We start from the raw sequence: 18836 nt of genomic DNA, 5'->3' as shown, positions 1-18836 counted from the left end.
AGATCAAGGCGTTCTCGGGCACCAGGAACAAGAGCGAGAACTCGATGCAATGGCTTCGCGCCTTTGTCTACGAGATGAAAGGAACGCGAGCATCGCCCAACGAATGGCGCATACCTTTCGAGCTGAGTCTTCGGGACGGCGGTCTACATTGGTACCGACAACTGCCCAAGAAGACCAAGCGAACGTGGAGCCTCCTAAGTGAGGCCATCATCAAATACTATTGCTCCCAGTTCAGCCAGTCAGCGGAGACTCGCTACTACTCAGCCAAGTGCGAAGACAAGGAACAAGTTTGCGACTACCTAAACCGGCTCAATGGCTATGCCAGGAACGCCGGAATTCGGTTTGAGAGCAACGGCCGCAAAGCACGCGACCACGCCAAGCGGTTCCTCGCGACTTGCGGTGACCGAGGACTCGAACGGCGCCTGTGCCACCTGCGCATATCAGATATACATGAGTTGGAAGAGATGATCCAAGAGATATTGAAGATTGACGAGCGCAATTCGTCCCGCGAGTCACCGCTGCATCACTCTCGAGCTCGGGATGCCTCCCGACGACGTAATGACAGGTGTCTCGATGACTCGCACCGCCACGAGCGCTCGGAAGACACCCGCCGACGTGATGACCGCCGTCGCGATGACTCGCGAGATGCTTACAACCGCCGTGACCGACGCGAACGAGATTATGAGCGTCGTCGCGATGAATCGCGCAACATGCCTCACGTGAGCCTAGCTGAAGCATCTGTCGCCGACATCGTCGCCGAACTTCATGGACGGGACACGCGGGACACTTGGAGCGAGCTGCAGCAACAACGCCATAGATATAATGGCGACAGCAACAGCGAAGATGGAAGTGAACACGACAGCGACGACTCACAGCGTTGCGGCGAAGACTGGGGTGATAGCTATTCGTCAGATGGAAGCGACAACTACCTTGCGGTAGCCAATGACAACGATCGCCGAGTTGCCGCTGAAGGCACGTACGCCCGGTCCGCCAACTGACAACCCTGAGGTGACACAGCAGGCCGCAGCCAAGGCCGGGACAATCGGTTCCAGAACCGCGGTTACCGCGACGAGAAACCTCGCCAGTATGAGCCGTGCGCATCCTGCGGAGGCCTCTATCACTCGGCGCACTACTGCCGACGTCGGTGCAAGCTGTGCAAACAAGTGCACGACGCCGGAAAATGTGAAGTATTCCAAGAAATCACCAAGACCGTCAAGTCCAAGGTGGACAAGGTGGACAAGAAAGACCTCACACCCGAGCTCCAAGAACTACTGTTTTCGGACCATTGAAACTAGGCAGCCCGCCAACTACGACTGGGTTGGTCCCAATCGGGCTGCCACATTTAGCCGAGCCCGCAATTGAAGCAGAATGCATTTTTGCATTCGTGGGCGGGTGCGAATGGACGAAGACTGAACAAGATAACGACATGAAAACGACGGCACTGGAAAAGGAGAGAGGCGACTGCCTCGGTGGAGGTGTATTATGTGAAGAAGACGACAAGGAAGAGATTGGAGATACTGCCGAAGACTGGCTGACAGGTGCAGTGCAGAAACACTCACGCCGACGACTCGCCCCGGAAGTACGACTCTTAGCCGGAGAACGGATGGGATGGTGGTCGGTGCAGAAATTTGACAAGCGCGTAAGGATGCGGACACTGGTGAACGGATCCGTGGACGACTCGCGCACGAGGATATTGCTGGACACTGGGGCAAACGTCAGTGTCATCTCGGAGAAACTTGCCAAGCGACTGAAACTCCGCGAAGTAGTGGGGCATGGACGTTGCATGGATGTACAAGGGATCACCAAGGGCAAGATGATGACGACTCGCCGAGCGAAGGTGAAAGTCACCCTTGGATGGGAGCGCGTTTATGGTTTTGAAGTCTGGATAATTGATCACTGCGCTGGGGTAGAAGTGGTGCTTGGTACCGACTTTATGATCCCGGCCGGTATCCGACTGGACCTCCTAAACGCGACGGCCAAGCTTCCCGACGAAGTAATGATCCCGCTGATCAAGACTCAAAACATGATGGACGAGGCCGAAGGAAGCCACGTCACGTACGGTCCGACGGAACCAATGCAAATACCGGGCCACGAATGGGACGAGTTCAAGCTACAGCGGCGACAACCCGAGCCGACGACTCACGTGCCGTGGATTCGCCGAACGGAGACGTTTATCCCGACTGTCACCAAGGTCTACAGGGGACGTCCGGTTAGGATTCGACTGACCAACGCCACGGATCGGCTGGCGAGCTGCTGTGCGCACTTCCCGGTGATAGTCTGGGTTTCGATGGGGCCGCTACCGAAGACTGAAGGCTACGTGCGGCTGGATTCCGCAAAGTACAAGGAGTGGCAGGTGCTCGCATACGCTGCCGCACGGGACAAAGCACTACTCAACTGGGAGGCTGAACTCTACCAACACTGGTTGGCCAAGCGGCCGCCAGCGGTGGAACGACCGAGTTACCCGACGCCTAAAGGTATCCTGCAGCGACCTGACGAAGATTCGGGCGAGAAACCACTCGTCAACAGTGAACGTGACAGTGTAGACGACTCGTCGGTGACGGATGGCTCAGAATGGATAACGAAAGAACATCACCGACGACTCGACGCTACTGCCGGCGACTCGACGGGGGTGACGACGACTGACGATGAAGCCATGACTCCAGAGGCAGCCGGACCACGACTGGAGACCGCTGAGTCGACGGTACGCCGCGACGAAGGCCAAGGACTGGAGTATAATCCGCAGGGCATCCACTGATGGCTCAGATTGCATCCAGCCGAGAAGCCGGAGCCATTTCAACGACTCTCGACCAGACGTTCATAGCAATAATGCGCGTACTGGCCACGGAAGGTACCGTCGACAGAGACGATGAGACGACTGGGCACCCGGCGGCGGACATCGAACTGGAGGACTACGCGCATGAATCATCATTCCTCCCCAATTTATCGGAAACAGTGCCAACAACACTCGACTACTCGGCGGTGAACGTCAAGAATCCCGAGTTGTCGGTAGACCAGCAAGGGAGTATAATCAAGGTATTCCGACGCCACGAAAGTATCATGATTGCAAGCGGGAATGCACTCCCACCGCCAGCATATGGCGTTGTCTGCGACATAGATGTGCAGGGGCACGCGTCGATCAAACAACGGGCCCGACGGATCCCATTCAAGCATCTCAAGAAATTGTACGAACTACTCAAGGGACTGCTCAAGGCGGGGCTCATCGCGTTCTCGGACAGCCCGTGGGCCTCGCCAATCGTCATTGGCTTCAAGAAGAATGGCAAAGACATCCGCCTCTGCATCGACTACAAGATGGTCAACGCGGTAACGGCAATCCTGGAGTACGCCATGCCGCTCGTCGACGACCCGCTCACGGACCTGGAGACATACCTTTGGTTCTGCTCGCTCGACGCGGGCAGCGGATTCTGGGCCATCCTGATGACTCTACGTGCGCGCAAGATTTCGGTATTTGTGTGTCCTCTGGGGCACTTCGAGTGCCTACGAATGCCTTTCGGCCTCAAAAATGCGCCGATGATCTACCAACGGATGATAGACAACGCGTTGTGGGGATTTGTGCAACCGAAGGGCGGCTGGAACGCCTTTGCAGCAAAGATGAAGGCCGCCGAAGACTCGGCAGAGCACTGCCGACGACTCGAGTCGTCACCTCGTCTACCAGGCACTACAGCGACGACTCGAACCACGCCCGCGATGACTCGGAGACGACTGAACCCATTACTTGGCTCGTTGACAACCCAGAGGGTGATATGTTTACGACCAATGAAGCCGACGAGTCGTCGCTGGTGCCTGTGTTCGACCGGCGATCTTTCGTGTACGATATCTGTTTCGGTGGCGAAGACTTCGACAGTTGTTTGGCGACGCTGGATCGACTCCTCAGTCGTTTTGAAGAGTGCCGGATCAGCGTCAACTTTACCAAGAGTATTTTCGTGCAAGGACGCGTAGACTTCCTGTCCCACGAAGTGTCAAAAGACGGCATTCGGCCCGACCCGAAGAAGCTGGACGCGATCACTAAGCTGGCTTTCTCACGAACGAAGAAGGGAATGCAGTTTTTCCTAGGTGCGCTGAATTATTACAGCCTCTTCATCCAAGACTTCGCTGGCTACGGTGCGGCGCTGCACCAGCTGAAGGAAGACGATTTCGCACCGGAGGGTGACCTCACAGTTGCCCGCCGGAGTTTCCAAGCTCTCCAAGACAAGGTTGCGGCAGCGCCGATACTCCGCCACTTCGTCCGCACCAAGGAAGTGCTCGTCATGCTGTTCGCAAATGAGTGGGCACTGAGCTCCACGCTGCTACAGCTGCATGATGACAAGTTGCACCCTGTTCGCTTCTGCGGACGTGTTTTGAAGGACGCAGAGATGAACTATCATGCGGCGGAGAAAGAGGTGCTAGCACTGTTGCTACTACTGAAGACTTGCAACACCCAGTTGGCGGGACGGACAATACGAGTCTACACTCGCTTCTCCACATTGGTGTGGATTACCAAGTCGAAGTCACTCTTTTGGGAGAGCTGTACAATTCGTGGTATTGCTCTCCCCGTGGTACCTGATCGTCCAACGAGTCAAGGAGAAGGACTGTGCCTTCACCCAGTCGCTCCAGTCGACGGTGACCAACTTCGTGGATCTCGATGACTCACTGGAACTGGTTGCCCCGCCGACTAAAGGCTCACCGACGCCTCGCATGAACCCAAACTTGCTTTATGCACGCCTACCGACGACTCATACAGGCTTCGTGGTCTCTTTCGATGGGTCAGCGAAGACTGAGAAGTACGGTGGTTACGGCAGTTGTTCATGGATCGTGTGGAGCCTTCCGGAGTGGAAAATAGTTATTGCAGCGAGCGCTTACCTCGAGAAAACCACGATCAACATCGCCGAGTACACCGGCATGAACAACGGCGTTCTCGCCGCGATCGAACACGGCGCCGAAGACTTAGTGGTCGTGAGAGACTCGAGACTCGCGATCCAGCAATCCCTAGGGGTGATAGCTTGTCGAAAGGAATCACTGATGGCACAGCTGAATCATCACAAGGAGATCACGGCACGATTGCGGTCAGTCAAATACGTGCACGTGGTACGCGAATACAATGCTGCCGCGGACTCGTTGGCAACAGAAGCTTTGGTGTGAAAGGTTTCCAAGTTCATTCTGAGTGAAAACTGGAAAGCAGAGTTGGCTGGACTTAATCGGATACAAGAAGTGATCTACGAGTCGCCGCCGCAAGGATCAGAAGCACAAAACCTGGTTCCAGGAGGCTCTATTCAAATTCTGAACGGCGTCTCAACCGTGAAACGCAAGCATTTGCTGATTTCGTGCGTCCAGAGCCTGACGTGCTACTGGCGATGACTCGGGCGCAGACCAAGAGCAAGAAAAAACATGTCCGATTCACACACGACAAGCCGAAGCCACCGCCGAAGACTCACCCTAACCGGAAACCTCCCGAGATTCGACCTCCAGAACCAACTCAAGCTCCACCAGCAGCTCCTAACGCACAAGACATTGATCCTGTGGAAGTCCAAGAAGAGAGACGGCGGCGCATAGCTGCTGCACAAGACGAAGAATTACGATGGGCTAACCTGAAGACCTTGTAACGTGGAGATGTCGAAAAACTGGGATACCGAGCCGCCAGAGATGCATGGAAAATCGCAGATAAGTTCGTGTTGTCGGAGGCCAATTTGCTACACTACATGGGAACAAGTCGTCGGCGTGACGCTGAGTCGCAAGAGGAGATCTCGTTACGTCTGGTGGTACCCACCACGATGATTCAAGAAGTACTCCAGAACTGTCATGACTCGCTGGAAGGTGGCCATCAGGGTGTGGTAAGAACCTACCAGCGAGTCAGGCGAGATTACTACTGGCTGGGTCTTTACACTGACGTGGAGAAGCACGGGAAGGCGTGCCCCGACTGCAGCACCAGCAAAACCCGCCCCAACTGAAAGGATACTCTCCTGGCAACGAGCTGGCGGAACGGCCTTTCCGGATGGTGTCTATGGACTTCGTGATACCACTATCGAAGGCTCGGAGAGGTAACACAGCCCTGCTGCTCTTCCAATGTTCCTTTACGTGTTTTAGCATTGCGAAAACCATGGCGGATACGGGCGCACTCACGGTGGCACAAGCATTCGAGGAATGCATATACCGACGATTCGGTGCGCCATCACTCATCCGCCATGACCGCGACCTACGATTCATTAGCGAAGTGTTCCAAGCGTTCGCAGAAATGATGCAGGCAAGGTCCCGAGTAACGCTGAGTTACCGGCTGGCAGCCAACGGACAGCAAGAACGGCCAGTCAAAACCGTAATGCAATCCGTCAAGGTATACGCCGAAGACCCGCTCCAACAAGACTGGGACGAGATCGTGGAGCGCTTAGTCTTCGCCATCAACAATTCACATGACACGACTCGGAAGGAAACGCCATTTACTTGGTGCACGGATGGGATGCCCAGTCAACGCTGAAAGCCATGTCATCCTCGCTCCGACATGGCACGCGAAGCAATCAGGACCGAGAGGGCAGTGCGCGAATTCAAAGTCAAATGGGTCGGCTACGATGAACCAACGTGGGAACCAGCCGCCAACCTTTCCTGCGGCGGGCTCCTCTACGATTACCTGCGGCGCAAAAGCAGTGAGCAGCGCTTGCAGATGGTTCAAGTCGCTGACGAAGATTAGGTGGCTATGAGTCACCGCGATGACCTGTAGTCGGGGCAACGCAGCCCAAGACCACACACACAAACAGCTACTGCGGCATTATCTTTTGCATTTGAAAATTAAAAGCTACCAAAGACGGGCAGCGAATCAACTACAACGCTCAGAAGCGAGACTGGAAATGAAAGCCAACTTGATAGAAGACGCTGCCTACGACTCGCTTGAAGTCAACTTCGACTCACTCAGGATCGGAGGCAACAGCTGCCTGGGCCAAGACACCAAACAGTCCCGAGTCTTCGGGACCACCAACAGCATCCACAGCTTGTTCTCCCGGAGCAGATGCAGCATCCAGCGAAGTCTCGGACGCAGCAGGAACGCGAGCATCACCAAACTCGGTCACCCATTTTGGGCTCAATTCACCGGGCTACAGCGATGAACTTAGAATGACTCGACGGCCAACGTCGACACGTGAAGAACCAACCGGGACAAAGAGCGGATCCAACGGGTTGCACGGGACGAACGTGGTGTTGTAAGGGTGCTGCTCCGGCACATCAACCCACCTGTTTCGCCAAGGCTCCACAGCATCCAGAGCCGCGATCTCGTTTAACCACTCGACGGTCTTGGGCTCCCAAGGTAGGTATTCCAGAGAATACCCGGGCATGGTCGGCTCGAACATGAACTCGGGATTCACTTCCGAAAAGTCAGGATCCTTGCTGCTGCCCCACTTCCAGATGTACGGGACTACCTTGGCGCGGAGACGGTCGCTGCGCTTGTTGCGCTCGACCACATACTTCGCCCAGGCAGCCTTCAAAGTGTCCAAGTCCTTCCTCGTCCGAGTCTTCCTCGCAGGAGTCCAGTCCATCCTTTCCAAGTCAGCGGCAACGGCGGCGAACGTAGTCTCCACAGCCTTCGGGAGGTTCCATTGATCACGCTCCCAAAGCGAGAAGCCGAGGTCGGCGTTGTCCGGGTCGCCATTCCCACGGAAATTGCTCCAATATCCCATCACCCGAGTCATCGGTGACGCTCGCTGGGACACATTGGAGTCGGGATCAAACTCAGACGTTTCAAAAAGGCACGCTCGAGGAGGGAGTCGTCGGCGCAGCTTCTGCCATGGATGATCGGGGTTCTTGTAATCCCCGAACGCCGCGATGCCTTCAGGACTGGAAAGAATCCGGAGATCCCGAGGCAGCGATGCAGTCAACCGAGCGTTCGGCATCTGGGTCCAGCACTTGAGAGCCCCAGGAAGCGTAAAAGGCGGTTCGATGTACGGCAAAGTCCACTTGGCCTCTTGCTTGGAAAACCGGACGAGGGGCTGCTGACCGCGCACCCGCGGGGCACCGTAAGCGAACGCAGGGAGCTCGGGTCCGACACAGGGGTATTTGACAGAGTGGAAACGACTTGAGCGTGTCCAGAAGATCCAGGCTGACGCGGAACCGGAGGGCGACGACGCTGAAGACGGTGACTCGTTTGAGTCTTCGGTAGAGTGGGAGATGCCTCCTCAGACTCCGCATCAACACCCTGGACGGCTCCCGACGGCTCAGACCCGGACGCCCCGATAGAGAAGAAGAATCGGGAACGACCTCCGACAACTCAATGACAGATCCAACAACCAAGTTCTCTTCATCCGAGCCAATATCTGGAAACCAATCGAGAGAGACACCAGAGTCGACGTGAGCCTGCTCGAAAGGGCGAGAACGGACGCTTAACGAGTCAGCATCTTCATCCGACGACTCCACCACACGAGAAGACTTGCGCAAAGGAACGTCAGGTGAACTGTCCGACAAAGACTTGGCAGCGCTTCCTGAGAAAATGGCGCGAGCTGGCGGACCGGCAGCGGGCTGGGAACGGGCCCATCGCCCCTTGGGTTTCCGCTTCGACTTGCCCTTGGACGATGAATTTCCAGAAGTGCTTGAAGCTTGCGCCGTCGACTTGGGAGGTGGTCCTGCAGCCGCAGGAGCACTTACGGAAGACGTGACGATATCCACCTCCGCTTCCAAATGCTCACCATCTTGAGCCGAAAACCGAGAATCACCAGGAGCTGTCACCGCAGACTCACGGCTACCACCTCGACCTGAGGAAGATGAACGAGATGCACGAGCAGTAGTGGTTGAGTCTTCGGCAGGGTGGCGAGGTCTCTTGACCGGACGACTGGTGGACGGGCTGCGACGGAGTGGCGAAGAACGAACACGTTTTTGCGACACCGAACGAGAAACAGAGCTTGACCGACCACGCACATGACGGGAACCGGCCTCCCCTTGCGAGGAGCGCTTGCGTGAGCAACCAACCTGCGCGGCGCGTAAAGCCCGGTCCGCTTCGACATCGGCAGCACGAGTTCCAGGCGTTGTCTTATTCGCCTCAGCCAACCGCTCCTCCGACGACAACTCAACGTGAGAATCCGATTCCAGGAAGGCAGCGTGGGCCAAGTCAACGGCAATGGCATCCTCGGTGCGAGACGTATCCGCATTAGCCAGCATGTCCTTGAGGACCCGCCGAGTCTCGTGGCTAATTTTCAGCAGGTTCCCGTTCATTTCGCCAGTCGACAAACCTGTAAGACATGAGTCATCGCCCAGAGTCAGAACACAAGCCAGCACATGCAGCAACTCAACGACCAATTCGAACCTTCAGAGATCAGCACAAGGACGTCTGGGTCCATGTCTTAAATTTGACGTGCGCCCGAAGAGTCCGGTTGGCACGCGTTAGTCGCTTCACCTGCTCTTGAAGGTCTTCATTTCGGCTCTGGAGGCGAGTCGACGACGAGTCATCGCCGGCATCCAAACGAGCCAGAAGATCATGAAGACGCTTGCTTTGTGCAGTCGACGACGCCACGGCAGCCTTGAACGCCATCTGATCGCGAGTAAGCTGGAGAGCCAGACGCTTGCACTCGTCGTCAGCGGTTCTAACGCGGTTCTCCAAGCGAGCGGCCGTCTCGGTGTGCGCATTCACGGCTCCACGGAGACCCTCCATCTCCTGGAGGTAGTGAGCCTCCAAGACCCGCAAACGCTTGACCTCCTTCATGGAGTGCTCGAGATCTGCGCGCACTTGCTTAAGGAACACCATGGTATTCTCGTGCTTGAACGATTCCTTCATCGACGAGTTTTCGGCGGCAGCACGCGCAGCTTCAGCGGAGTGCAACTGGCCCCGCATCACAGCCAAGTCCAAGTTGATGTCATCGTGGACCCCCATGTTGGGCTGAGCCGTCGCCACCACGTCTTCCAGCGAGCAAGCAGCAGCCAAGCGAGAACCCACGTGGCGATCCCCACGAATGTTGGGACCTTGGTGCAGGGTGACATTAAGACGGCCGATGAGATCCAGCCGAGGATCCAACACCGCGATCACGCGCTCTGACGCCTCAGCACTGGCGTCCATGACAATTTGTTCGAGAGTTTCACGCGACACCGCGATCAGCGAGTCGTCGGTGGTGGAACGGCCAGCTTCAGCGCTCGGAGTAGAAGGCCGAGCAACTAGCTGCGACGGCTGGATCGCAACCGAGTCGCCGGCAGCATTACCAACGGGCACATCAACCAGAGAAGTGTCCTGCAAGACAAGAGACGAAAATAATAACCTCGAAGGTAAGCGAGAGCAGCTCAAGACCAAGGTGCAAGTCAACGAGACGTACCGAAGGAGAAGCAGGAGAGGTGACCAGTGACGCGGACGACTCAGCGGGAGCTTCCAGCGAAGCTTGGCTCGGCGTATCGCCGCCAGCGAGTGAACTCAAACCCGGAGATGACAGGACGACCTGGGGGGCAGATGCGCGAAGCCACCAAGCATCAGCACCTCGCGTGAAGCTGACAAAAGGCAAGAAGACGACAGGAAACTCACCGTGGCCGAACTGGCCGTCGACTCAGCAACGCTCTCATCCTCGGACACCGCCGACTGTGAGGTAGCAGAAGCAGCAGGCGGATTGCCAGCACTAAACGCGCTTCCTCAACAGGCGAAGACTACCAAAGATACCAAGATCCTGGTTAGCAGTAAAGACGGCGAACGAACAAGAGAAGGCGGCTTACCTGGAGCGAAGACCGAGACACACCGAGAGCCCTGAGCGCCGAGTTCACGGCGGATTGAGCAGCGCGCGAAGAACCGACCATGGACCAGAAGCACCCCGACGCTCACCAGCACGCGGCTCGAGTCGCGGTGGGGGCAGTTGTGGTATCGGGAAATGAAGCCGAAGCCAAAACCCAAAGGCGAGACGAGGGGCGAAGAAGACTCGAAGCACCGGCGCCAACTGGCAAGTCACAACCCATCGCCAGTCATTGGACCAAACTCCCCGATCGCTGATTGGCCTAAATAGGCCGATGGCGATGACTCGTCAACGGTCCCAAGTCAAGCGTGGGTGGTTGCAGCTCGTTAAGTGCGGAGCGAACCTACTGGCAAGATCCGAACTTATGAGTCATCGGCGCCTGTCCCCAGTCGTCGGTGGCGTTTCAGCGGCCGTTTGAGTCGTCGGTAACGCCGCCACGTCGCAGAGAAAGCGCCGAAGAGTCGTGAGTTACAACTGGCGGTCCAAAAACGGACGCGTTTATACTTGATATTTGTATTGAGCGATAGGAAACTTAAGAGAAGACAAGATAAGCCTTCGGGCAACAATAACAGAACAGCTTTTCCTCCCAACCACGCAAGGGCGACACCGGTGCCTGCAGTGAACGACCTGCAGCTCAAGGTAAACCTGGTAGGTAGGATTATGACTGTCGGTGGGCACATCTACTGGTGTAGCGTGTGTTCATCCCTGGCAGGGCCAAGAGTTAGTGGCAGGTGTATTGGTAGCGACGAGTCGTCGCCAGGAACTGGAGGAGCGAGATCGCACTCCATTTATTTCTTCCCGCCGGAGTATAGCTCCGGCACCCTCGTATCACGCCGTAACAGGCCGGAACCCTTCCTTCTGAGGGCCTGCGAGGTATATTTTGTGTGTGAGAGCGTGCTAGCCTTTGCTCGTGACTAGTGACGCTGAGTCTTCCGTCGGTCGACTAGCGGAAGCTCGGTGCACAGAGGAAACACCAACCCGGTGCAAGGGAAAGTTCCTGGGCCTTCAGGTTCTAACCCTAACAAGCCCATTGAGTCTTCGGTGACTTGGTGGGTGTTGTTGGTGGGGAAAGTGTGCCATATATAAATTAGCGCGTGTTCCTACACGACACGTGCGATGCTGAAGGACATGGGCAAGGGGCAAGTGGATGCGACGCAAATGTGGGAAGACAATCAAGAAGCGATTGCATTGGGGGGTATCATACTAGAACGAAGCATGTGGATATTCGACACCACTTTATCCGCGAGAACGTAGAAGGCGGAACGGTCAAGGTGGACTACATCGACACGAGGCACCAGCTGGCCGACATGTTGAAGAAGGCGCTTGGAACGAAGATGCTCAAGTACTTGCGGGACGCCAGCGGGATCAAGGCGAAGGTCACCGTGCAGTAGTGGTGAGTGGGAGTTTTGAAGTGCACCGCTAGCACGGTTCGGACTGTGTAAAACGATTCACCCTGAACCGCCCTAGAACGCTTCCTATTGGCCGATCATGGATGGTCGGCTTGGTTGGTTCGAGGGAGCAGGAGGCGGTGTTTGCACAAGCCCACGCAAAAGGACAACACGAAGGACAAGAGGGGAGTAGAGTTGAGAAGGACAAGTAGGCCAGATTTGGTAACTTTATTCAACTCACTTCGGCATTTGCCACCAACATCACAAACTTTCCTCAACACATAACCTGCCAAAAGGTTGATGCGTGCAAGTATAATAATGCACTCTTATGAACGCTGTAACGTTAGGACTTTTTTTACTTTCCAAGGAGGCTTACTAAGTGCATCTTTCCTTCGCACGTTGCTTGTGTTCCGCGGATAGCTCACCTACGAGAATCTGTCGCTCAAAGACGATTTGATTCCAGGATCCAATCCAAATCACACAAACTGTACGTCCAGCGAAAGGGATTGAAAATGGTTCATTTCGAATTTTATTTGGTATCGTGGGTCCACCACATTTCGGATAGTCCGTGATACAACAAGTGGTAGGCTGGTTCGTATACACCGAGTTCATCGAGGCCCAGGAGCAATCGCGATCAGCCCAACAATCAGTCACGTTTTTTCCGTTATTTTATACAGCCGAGGGATACTCAAGTGCAGTAGGAAACGCAAGCGTTCGAAAACTGTTTGTTAGTGTATAGCAAAAACTACTAACATGTTGGTGGGGCTAGGCAAAATATCCTAAAGCCAGACGATATGGGTCAGGATAGACGGTTTTACGCGAACTCATGTTTGGATATTATGCAAACAGCACTTGCAGTGTGTGGTGAAATTTACAAACATGTCTGCTGAGTACACAGTTGTGTTGTTTCAAATAGCAGGACCAACAAAGGACATATCATTACTGATTTAACCTACAGCTATGTAGTTGTAGACACCTAGTTCATTGCTCAACAATTGCACGGCTCGGGCTCAGGTTCCTGACAGCCGGAATTGCCACGGCATGAGTTGTTAATGGTGGTCTTAACCACATCGATTTCGGCGACATCCGCGTTTTCTGCTGCTCTGCGGGACTTCGCCCGGACTAAACGCGGCTTCGGTGCTCAAGAAATCGATCACAGCACAATCACCAACTTGCAGAGAGCGGTCGATCATAACGCTATCATAGCAGTAGTATTTCGCTGTATCATGTTGGCCTGCCGCCACTACACCTGCCGCACACGGTCAGAATAGCTGTAGCAATTCAGCTCTGCATCGCTGCCTACTGTTTGCAATAGATCATCTCCGCAGCAGCTTCAGAATCACCGCATCGATTTCGTACAAGAGATCGTTTAAGAACAAGTAAATCGCGGCGCCTTGGCCACACGACAACGCCAAAAGTTAAAAATCCACATGTTAGCAGCTTTGTCCCGTCAAGCTGCTCGAATTATACTGCCTTCATTAGTCTGCTGGTTTGAGCCAACGTAAAAGTCAGCTCACTTTCAGACATACAAGTCTGATCCAGAAGTTTAATCATGACACATCTCAATCCCTGCCCGTGGAAGGAACTCCAAGTCTCCATTCCAATCGGTAGCGTGGAGACGGGTTTTGCTTACCCTGTTCAATGGAACTGGCGCCTCAAGCTAGTCGTTTGGAGCTGGTAAAATGGCTGTGCAGGAATGAAGTCAACTCCTCCTCCAGCTCATCGCCGTCATCTCGTAAAGCCAACTCAAAATTATCGGTGTTCCCGTGGTTTTTCTTATATCACTGACCAGCGCGTCCTCATGGATGCGAACTGCGAATGTTCTGCCATCAATGACAACACCTGAAATGGTACACGCTTGGCGCAAAGGCCACAACTTGAATATCGCCGTCTCCCTCTTTCACTACACAGAGGGCGTTATCAAGTGAATCGCCCACGTCCAGCTCCGCAATTCCGGTGGTCCAGCCTTCATCTACGACTCGTAGACAACGAGTGAATCAAAATCTTCCAACGGGAAAGACTCGGCATCAAACAACTTGATGGTTCGGCAACCCTGCAAAGTCAGCTGCTTCAATACGCCCACGACTCTGCTGCTCATGCCAGCAGTAATTGTGCGCGTTGGCACATTTGTCAAACGAGTAATTACGATCAATTGAGAGCACTGGTTCCACATCAATACCAAAGGCTCCACTTCTTCACAGGTACCAAATGCTGCAAGCACCTTCACCAACCACGAGAACGCTACAGTGAATGCGGGTTCTTGATGCGTGACGCGCTGTTTGGCTCCCTCGATCACGCATCCCGAAATATTGACGGGGAACGCAGCGGTCCGCTGTGTACACCACCCGTTGGGGGCAAGGCAAGGAGAGAGGGAGGCCAGCACCACAGCTTCTGCTTGGGCAAACGTCGCCCACCTGGGTCGAGGTCTGGTCGAGTTCACCCGAGCGTAAGTACGTAGGTGTCTGCTCTCCACCTACACTCGTGCATCGATTCCAGCCATGCCGCAATGAAGGTCACGCCCTGTCGTCGCCATTATCGGCAGCAAGTGTCGGTCCAGCCCCATCTCGGCCAGCTCTTGCCCAGCAAGCTGCCGCCTCAACGAATGCAAAACACCCTTAGCTCATCATGGTCACCTCGAAGCTGCAGGAACTCGGGGCGCGCTTGCGTCCGCGGCGATGACTTTGCTGCTCGGTCGAGCGCCGCTGGAAACGCAACGGCGAAGGCGCGCCCCTCCACCGAAATCTGCACCTTCAGGTCTACAGAGAGCTCCGTGGCGACTGAGCAGGGAGGAATCTGCAGGCGCCACCTCCTTGAACGATGCGAGGAAGCTTCAACCTGGGGGCCGGGCGACGCATTTTGCGCTCGCGGTGAATACCATCCTGGGCGTCGAACGTGGGGGACCCCACCGAAAGTCAACTTCAAGCGCGTCCTGGCCTTCACCGGTAGAGCCCGCACCCGCGTGGCGGTCCACCGTGTACACCGCCAAAAGGCTGCGCGCGATCGAGCGACGGCGTTAGTGGCCGGCTTCGGTGAGAAGTTTCTGCTTGGATGAACGAGTGTTCGTCAAGGCCTTGACTCAGGGCCTGGCCGGCCAAGGGGCCTTGACTTCCTTGGCAAGGGCTCCCTCTCTACATCTGGCGGATGCAGGGCGCGACGTGCAGAGGAGGCAGCGCGCCGTCCAATCCGCCCGATTCGAGCCGCGGCGTTTAACAGGCCAGCGCAGGGCACGCGCGGCAGATCAGCGTGTCGCGGGCTCAAATCCAGTGGTGAATGCGTTGTCCGAGAGCTCGCCGAGGGCGATGGAACGCCATTGTCGAGACCCGCTGGATTGGTGGCCAGCGAGCGGGGCCTCTGCAGCAGCGGTAAATGGAAGAGGGTTCCGCGCGCCCACGGGGAGAGCGCAATGGGGAGCCCGCATTGCGGAGACCGTGCGGCCTGCAGCGTTGAATAGCGGCTACGGCCGGGCCGATTACGATGGCCAGCCGAAGGCGGCGTAGACTCGGGATAGACTCAAGTCCGATGCGGCGCCACCGCCGTCCTTCAAGGCAGCGTTAACTCGGCGCCGACCGACATAATGGAAAAGGCAACAAGATTTGCGCCAACAGGTCGGCGAAGTGCCTCGCGCCCCGCGGAAAGCAACCGAGTGCACGCAGCGAGGTCAAGTAAAGTCGGCCTTCAAGCGGCCATGGCATGGCCGGCATCGATCGCGCCGGCACCAAGCAGCATGCGGTTTACACAGACGCGCGGCGGCTGCTTCGAAACGAAAAACATTCACTGGAAACCCCAATCACGCACTTGACACGGCCGGCGTTGACTTCACTCGGCCGCGAGCGCTGTTAACGGGCAAAGCGCCGACCAGCTTCGCTCGCGGCGTCGAGGACTGCGGCGAGACGTGCGGCCACCGCGGCGAGGCACACGGCGCTAGACGCTCGCAACGACTGGCGTGCCGCCGCCGCGCCGGGTCATACTATCGGGGGACCTGGTCTTAGTATCGGGGTCGCCGCGTCTCTGTGCTTGAACTTGGGACCAACTTCAACCTGCACTGTTTGAAGCGCGTCTTACGCTATCGCGACCGACTGTGTGTGTATTATCGCAGCAATTGCCAGTCGGTCGCAGCAGTCGATTCTTTTTTTTGATGACCCCCTCGCTGACAGCAACCCATGTTTTCCCCGTAGGCAAATGGGAAGTCCGCGGAAGGCGTCAAAGCAGCGCTTCGTTTTTGCGATGGCAGAGCCCCAGCAGGCGCCTAGCCCCGCCCACAATACACGCGCGGTCCAGCCCCCCGCAGCACCAAGCGCGCTTGTGGGCCAGCGCGGCCGCCAGCTTTTTTCGAACATGAGCGTTCGGCGTACCGTAGGTTCCGTCTCGACAAAGGAGACAGGCTCGCTTTCTGGGAAGGGGCGCGGCTGAAGATCCCGCGCTGGCTCGCGCCAACGCATTGGCGAGGCCGTCTTCCGGTCTCCTTTCGGTCTCCGCTGCCGCTGCTGCCGTGGATTTTAAAGGGCCCGCCCGCTTTCGGCGCCGTCAGCATGCGGAGAGAAGCGGCGGCAGGAGTCACGGCCGCCCAGAAAACGGAAACGGGAGCAGGCTGGGCCAGCTGCCGGCGGTAACTCGCCTCTCTTTGGCCGCGATGACGCATGCCTGGTGTGGCGCACACCGGCGCAAATCTTTCAACAGGAGAGAAACGCTGCCCTCACTTGCCAACGTGCCGTGTAGCGGTCAGACGTAAGACGTCTGCGCACCCACTCGCTCCACAGCCGCAGCGACTGATAGAGGAGCCATGCAGCCGCACACGCTCAAGCGCACCATCTCCAAGTGCTCCATGGACGCGGGCGAGGACGCGCTGGCCTGCAAGAAGCTCTCGGCGGGGCTGGACAGCGAGCCGGTGCTGCTGCCGCGCCGCGAGCACCGCGCGCAGAGCTTCCCGCCGCTGGACGAGGCCGACTTCGACCTAGAGCCGGAGCTGGAGCTGTCGCCCGCCGCGCTGCTGTGGGGCGACGCGCAGCCGCCCAAGGCGCGCGCCAGCTTCGCGGCCGTGGCGCCCGCCGAGCCGCCGCAGGACGGCGCGAACGCCACGGACGAGATCTCGGCCGCGCGGCTCGTGGCCGTGCTGCTGGACTACCTGCGCGACGTGGCGCACTACTGCAACCGCGCGGCGCTGCTGAGCTTCGCGCAGCTGCGGCAGACGCTGGCGTCGCTGCCCTTCGCCGTGGGCCAGATGCAGAGCGTGGCCAAGGCGCGGCTCGCGCTGTCCTGGCCGCTGGCCGCCGCCGTGGCGCAGAACGTCAGCGCCTTCATCGGCGACGAGGACATCCGCGACGCGTCCGTGGGGGAGCTGGCCGCCTTCCTGCAGTCGTGGCGCGCGTGGCCGGGCGGCAACATTTGCGCCAACCTGTTCGAGTTCTTCCGCGAGGCGCTGGGCCAGTTCAAGGCCTTCCTGACCAAGCGCTGGCTGCAGAGCGGCCGCATCAGCTTCCCGTGCGAGTTCGGCAAGAAGTCGGACTCGCTCTTCCTCTGCATGGAGTGCCATCGCGAGCACAAGTAGACAATAGGCGATAGGGATCAGAGAAGCGAGCGACTTTCCCCCGCAGGGTCGACGGAAAGCTGCGGGGACGACACACACACAGACAGAGACAGAGAGGGGAGGGAACCCGAGAGGCCAAGCAGTGCGCTGCCTCTCGCCTCCTCTCGACACCCACCCGCCCGACGGATTCCAGGGCCGGAGTATCAACAGAACAGCATGTACAGGACTCACGAGAGATGATGAAGCGGCGTGGATGTAGTTAAACGGGGGCTCTAGTAGCTAGTAGCTGGCCAGCCTGTTGCGAATATCATACCATAATTTATTCATGACACGCCCGAGAGCTCGAGCTGCAGGCGCAGGTGCCTGGACGGCGAGATGTCGCGGCGCGCGGCGCGGAGCAGCTCCATGGCGAGCGCCAGCGGCAGCTCGTACCGAGTCATGAGCAGCGCGGCGCACATGGCGATGGACGTGGAGATGCCGCTGTCGCAGTACAGCAAGACGCCGCCGTGGCCCGGTCTGCGCGGGGCTTCGGCCTTCGAGTTGGTGCCGATGAGGGCGCTGAGCGAGGACGCGATGCGCGTGATCGCCTTGCAGGAGGAGGACGACAACGTCGAGAGCTGCTCGACGCCGTCGGCGCAGGCCATGACGTCCTCGAACTGCTGCCGCGGGAGGTCGAAGAGCTCCACGACGCCGCCGTCTTCACTGGAGGTGAGCCGCGTCTCCTGCTGCGTCGTGGTGCAGTACACGCGGTGCTGGATGTCCCGCTCGGCCAGCAGCTCCACGAACGCCAGCGTGTCTGCAGACCCGATCCAGACGCCAGGCGCCACGAGCTGCAGGTCGTTCACGAGGCCGACGCGCGCGTCCTCCGGCGCAACGCGCGCCCAGTTCTCGTCGGCGACGGCGTCTTCCTCGTCGTGGCTGCAGTCCTGCCACGCCAGGCGGAGGCTTTCGCGCGCGTGGGTCATGACGTCGCCGTGCGTGACGCCGTTGACGACGAGCTGGTGGAAGCCCAACAGCTCCTCGCGGAACACGCGCCGCCTCCAGCCCGGGTCGTCCTCGCCGTCGACTGCGGGGAGCAACAGCGCCAGCTCCCAGTACGCGATGCAGAAGCGCAGGTTGAGCATGCGCGCCTCCGCCTCATGGCGCTCGGTACTTGTATCCGGCGTCTGCTCCATGGCGCTGCAATATCTTGGGCCGTTGCGAGCCGTCAATGGTCTGCAGTCTGCAGACCGCGGGGCTTTCGACACAAGGACATGG

At 57.5% G+C, this 18836-nt stretch overlaps 6 protein-coding genes across 6 annotated transcripts; 3 read left to right on the top strand and 3 right to left on the bottom strand.

The window, feature by feature from the left end:
- Positions 1 to 1645: 1645 nt before the first annotated feature.
- IUM83_14123 (uncharacterized protein) lies at positions 1646 to 2755 on the top strand (the record flags this gene model as incomplete). The annotated part of the gene is made up of 1 exon (XM_067938848.1): positions 1646 to 2755. One exon carries the CDS (start codon positions 1646 to 1648, stop codon positions 2753 to 2755), a length of 1110 nt encoding a protein of 369 aa, XP_067787431.1.
- Positions 2756 to 2826: 71 nt separating this feature from the next.
- IUM83_14122 (reverse transcriptase) lies at positions 2827 to 5547 on the top strand (the record flags this gene model as incomplete). Its single annotated transcript, XM_067938847.1, has 3 exons — positions 2827 to 3664; positions 3754 to 4397; positions 5464 to 5547. 3 exons carry the CDS (start codon positions 2827 to 2829, stop codon positions 5545 to 5547), a joined length of 1566 nt encoding a protein of 521 aa, XP_067787430.1.
- Positions 5548 to 7073: 1526 nt separating this feature from the next.
- IUM83_14121 (Gag Polyprotein) lies at positions 7074 to 7664 on the bottom strand (the record flags this gene model as incomplete). Its single annotated transcript, XM_067938846.1, has 1 exon — positions 7074 to 7664. The coding sequence occupies one exon, from the start codon at positions 7662 to 7664 to the stop codon at positions 7074 to 7076; it is 591 nt and encodes a 196-aa protein (XP_067787429.1).
- Positions 7665 to 9277: 1613 nt separating this feature from the next.
- IUM83_14120 (uncharacterized protein) lies at positions 9278 to 10734 on the bottom strand (the record flags this gene model as incomplete). The annotated part of the gene is made up of 4 exons (XM_067938845.1): positions 9278 to 10183; positions 10266 to 10385; positions 10469 to 10522; positions 10654 to 10734. 4 exons carry the CDS (start codon positions 10732 to 10734, stop codon positions 9278 to 9280), a joined length of 1161 nt encoding a protein of 386 aa, XP_067787558.1.
- Positions 10735 to 16835: 6101 nt separating this feature from the next.
- Positions 16836 to 17600, top strand: IUM83_14119 (uncharacterized protein; the record flags this gene model as incomplete). Its single annotated transcript, XM_067938844.1, has 1 exon — positions 16836 to 17600. One exon carries the CDS (start codon positions 16836 to 16838, stop codon positions 17598 to 17600), a length of 765 nt encoding a protein of 254 aa, XP_067787465.1.
- Positions 17601 to 17902: 302 nt separating this feature from the next.
- On the bottom strand, positions 17903 to 18754 carry IUM83_14118 (dual specificity protein phosphatase 1-like; the record flags this gene model as incomplete). Its single annotated transcript, XM_067938843.1, has 1 exon — positions 17903 to 18754. One exon carries the CDS (start codon positions 18752 to 18754, stop codon positions 17903 to 17905), a length of 852 nt encoding a protein of 283 aa, XP_067787490.1.
- Between the last annotated feature and the right edge of the window lie 82 nt (positions 18755 to 18836).

Source organism: Phytophthora cinnamomi, assembly GCF_018691715.1.
Source record: "Phytophthora cinnamomi strain GKB4 chromosome Unknown Contig60, whole genome shotgun sequence".
Classification (NCBI taxonomy): domain Eukaryota; phylum Oomycota; class Peronosporomycetes; order Peronosporales; family Peronosporaceae; genus Phytophthora; species Phytophthora cinnamomi.
The sequence above is the reverse complement of the archived record's forward strand: the minus strand, read 5'-3'. Positions and strand labels throughout refer to the sequence as shown.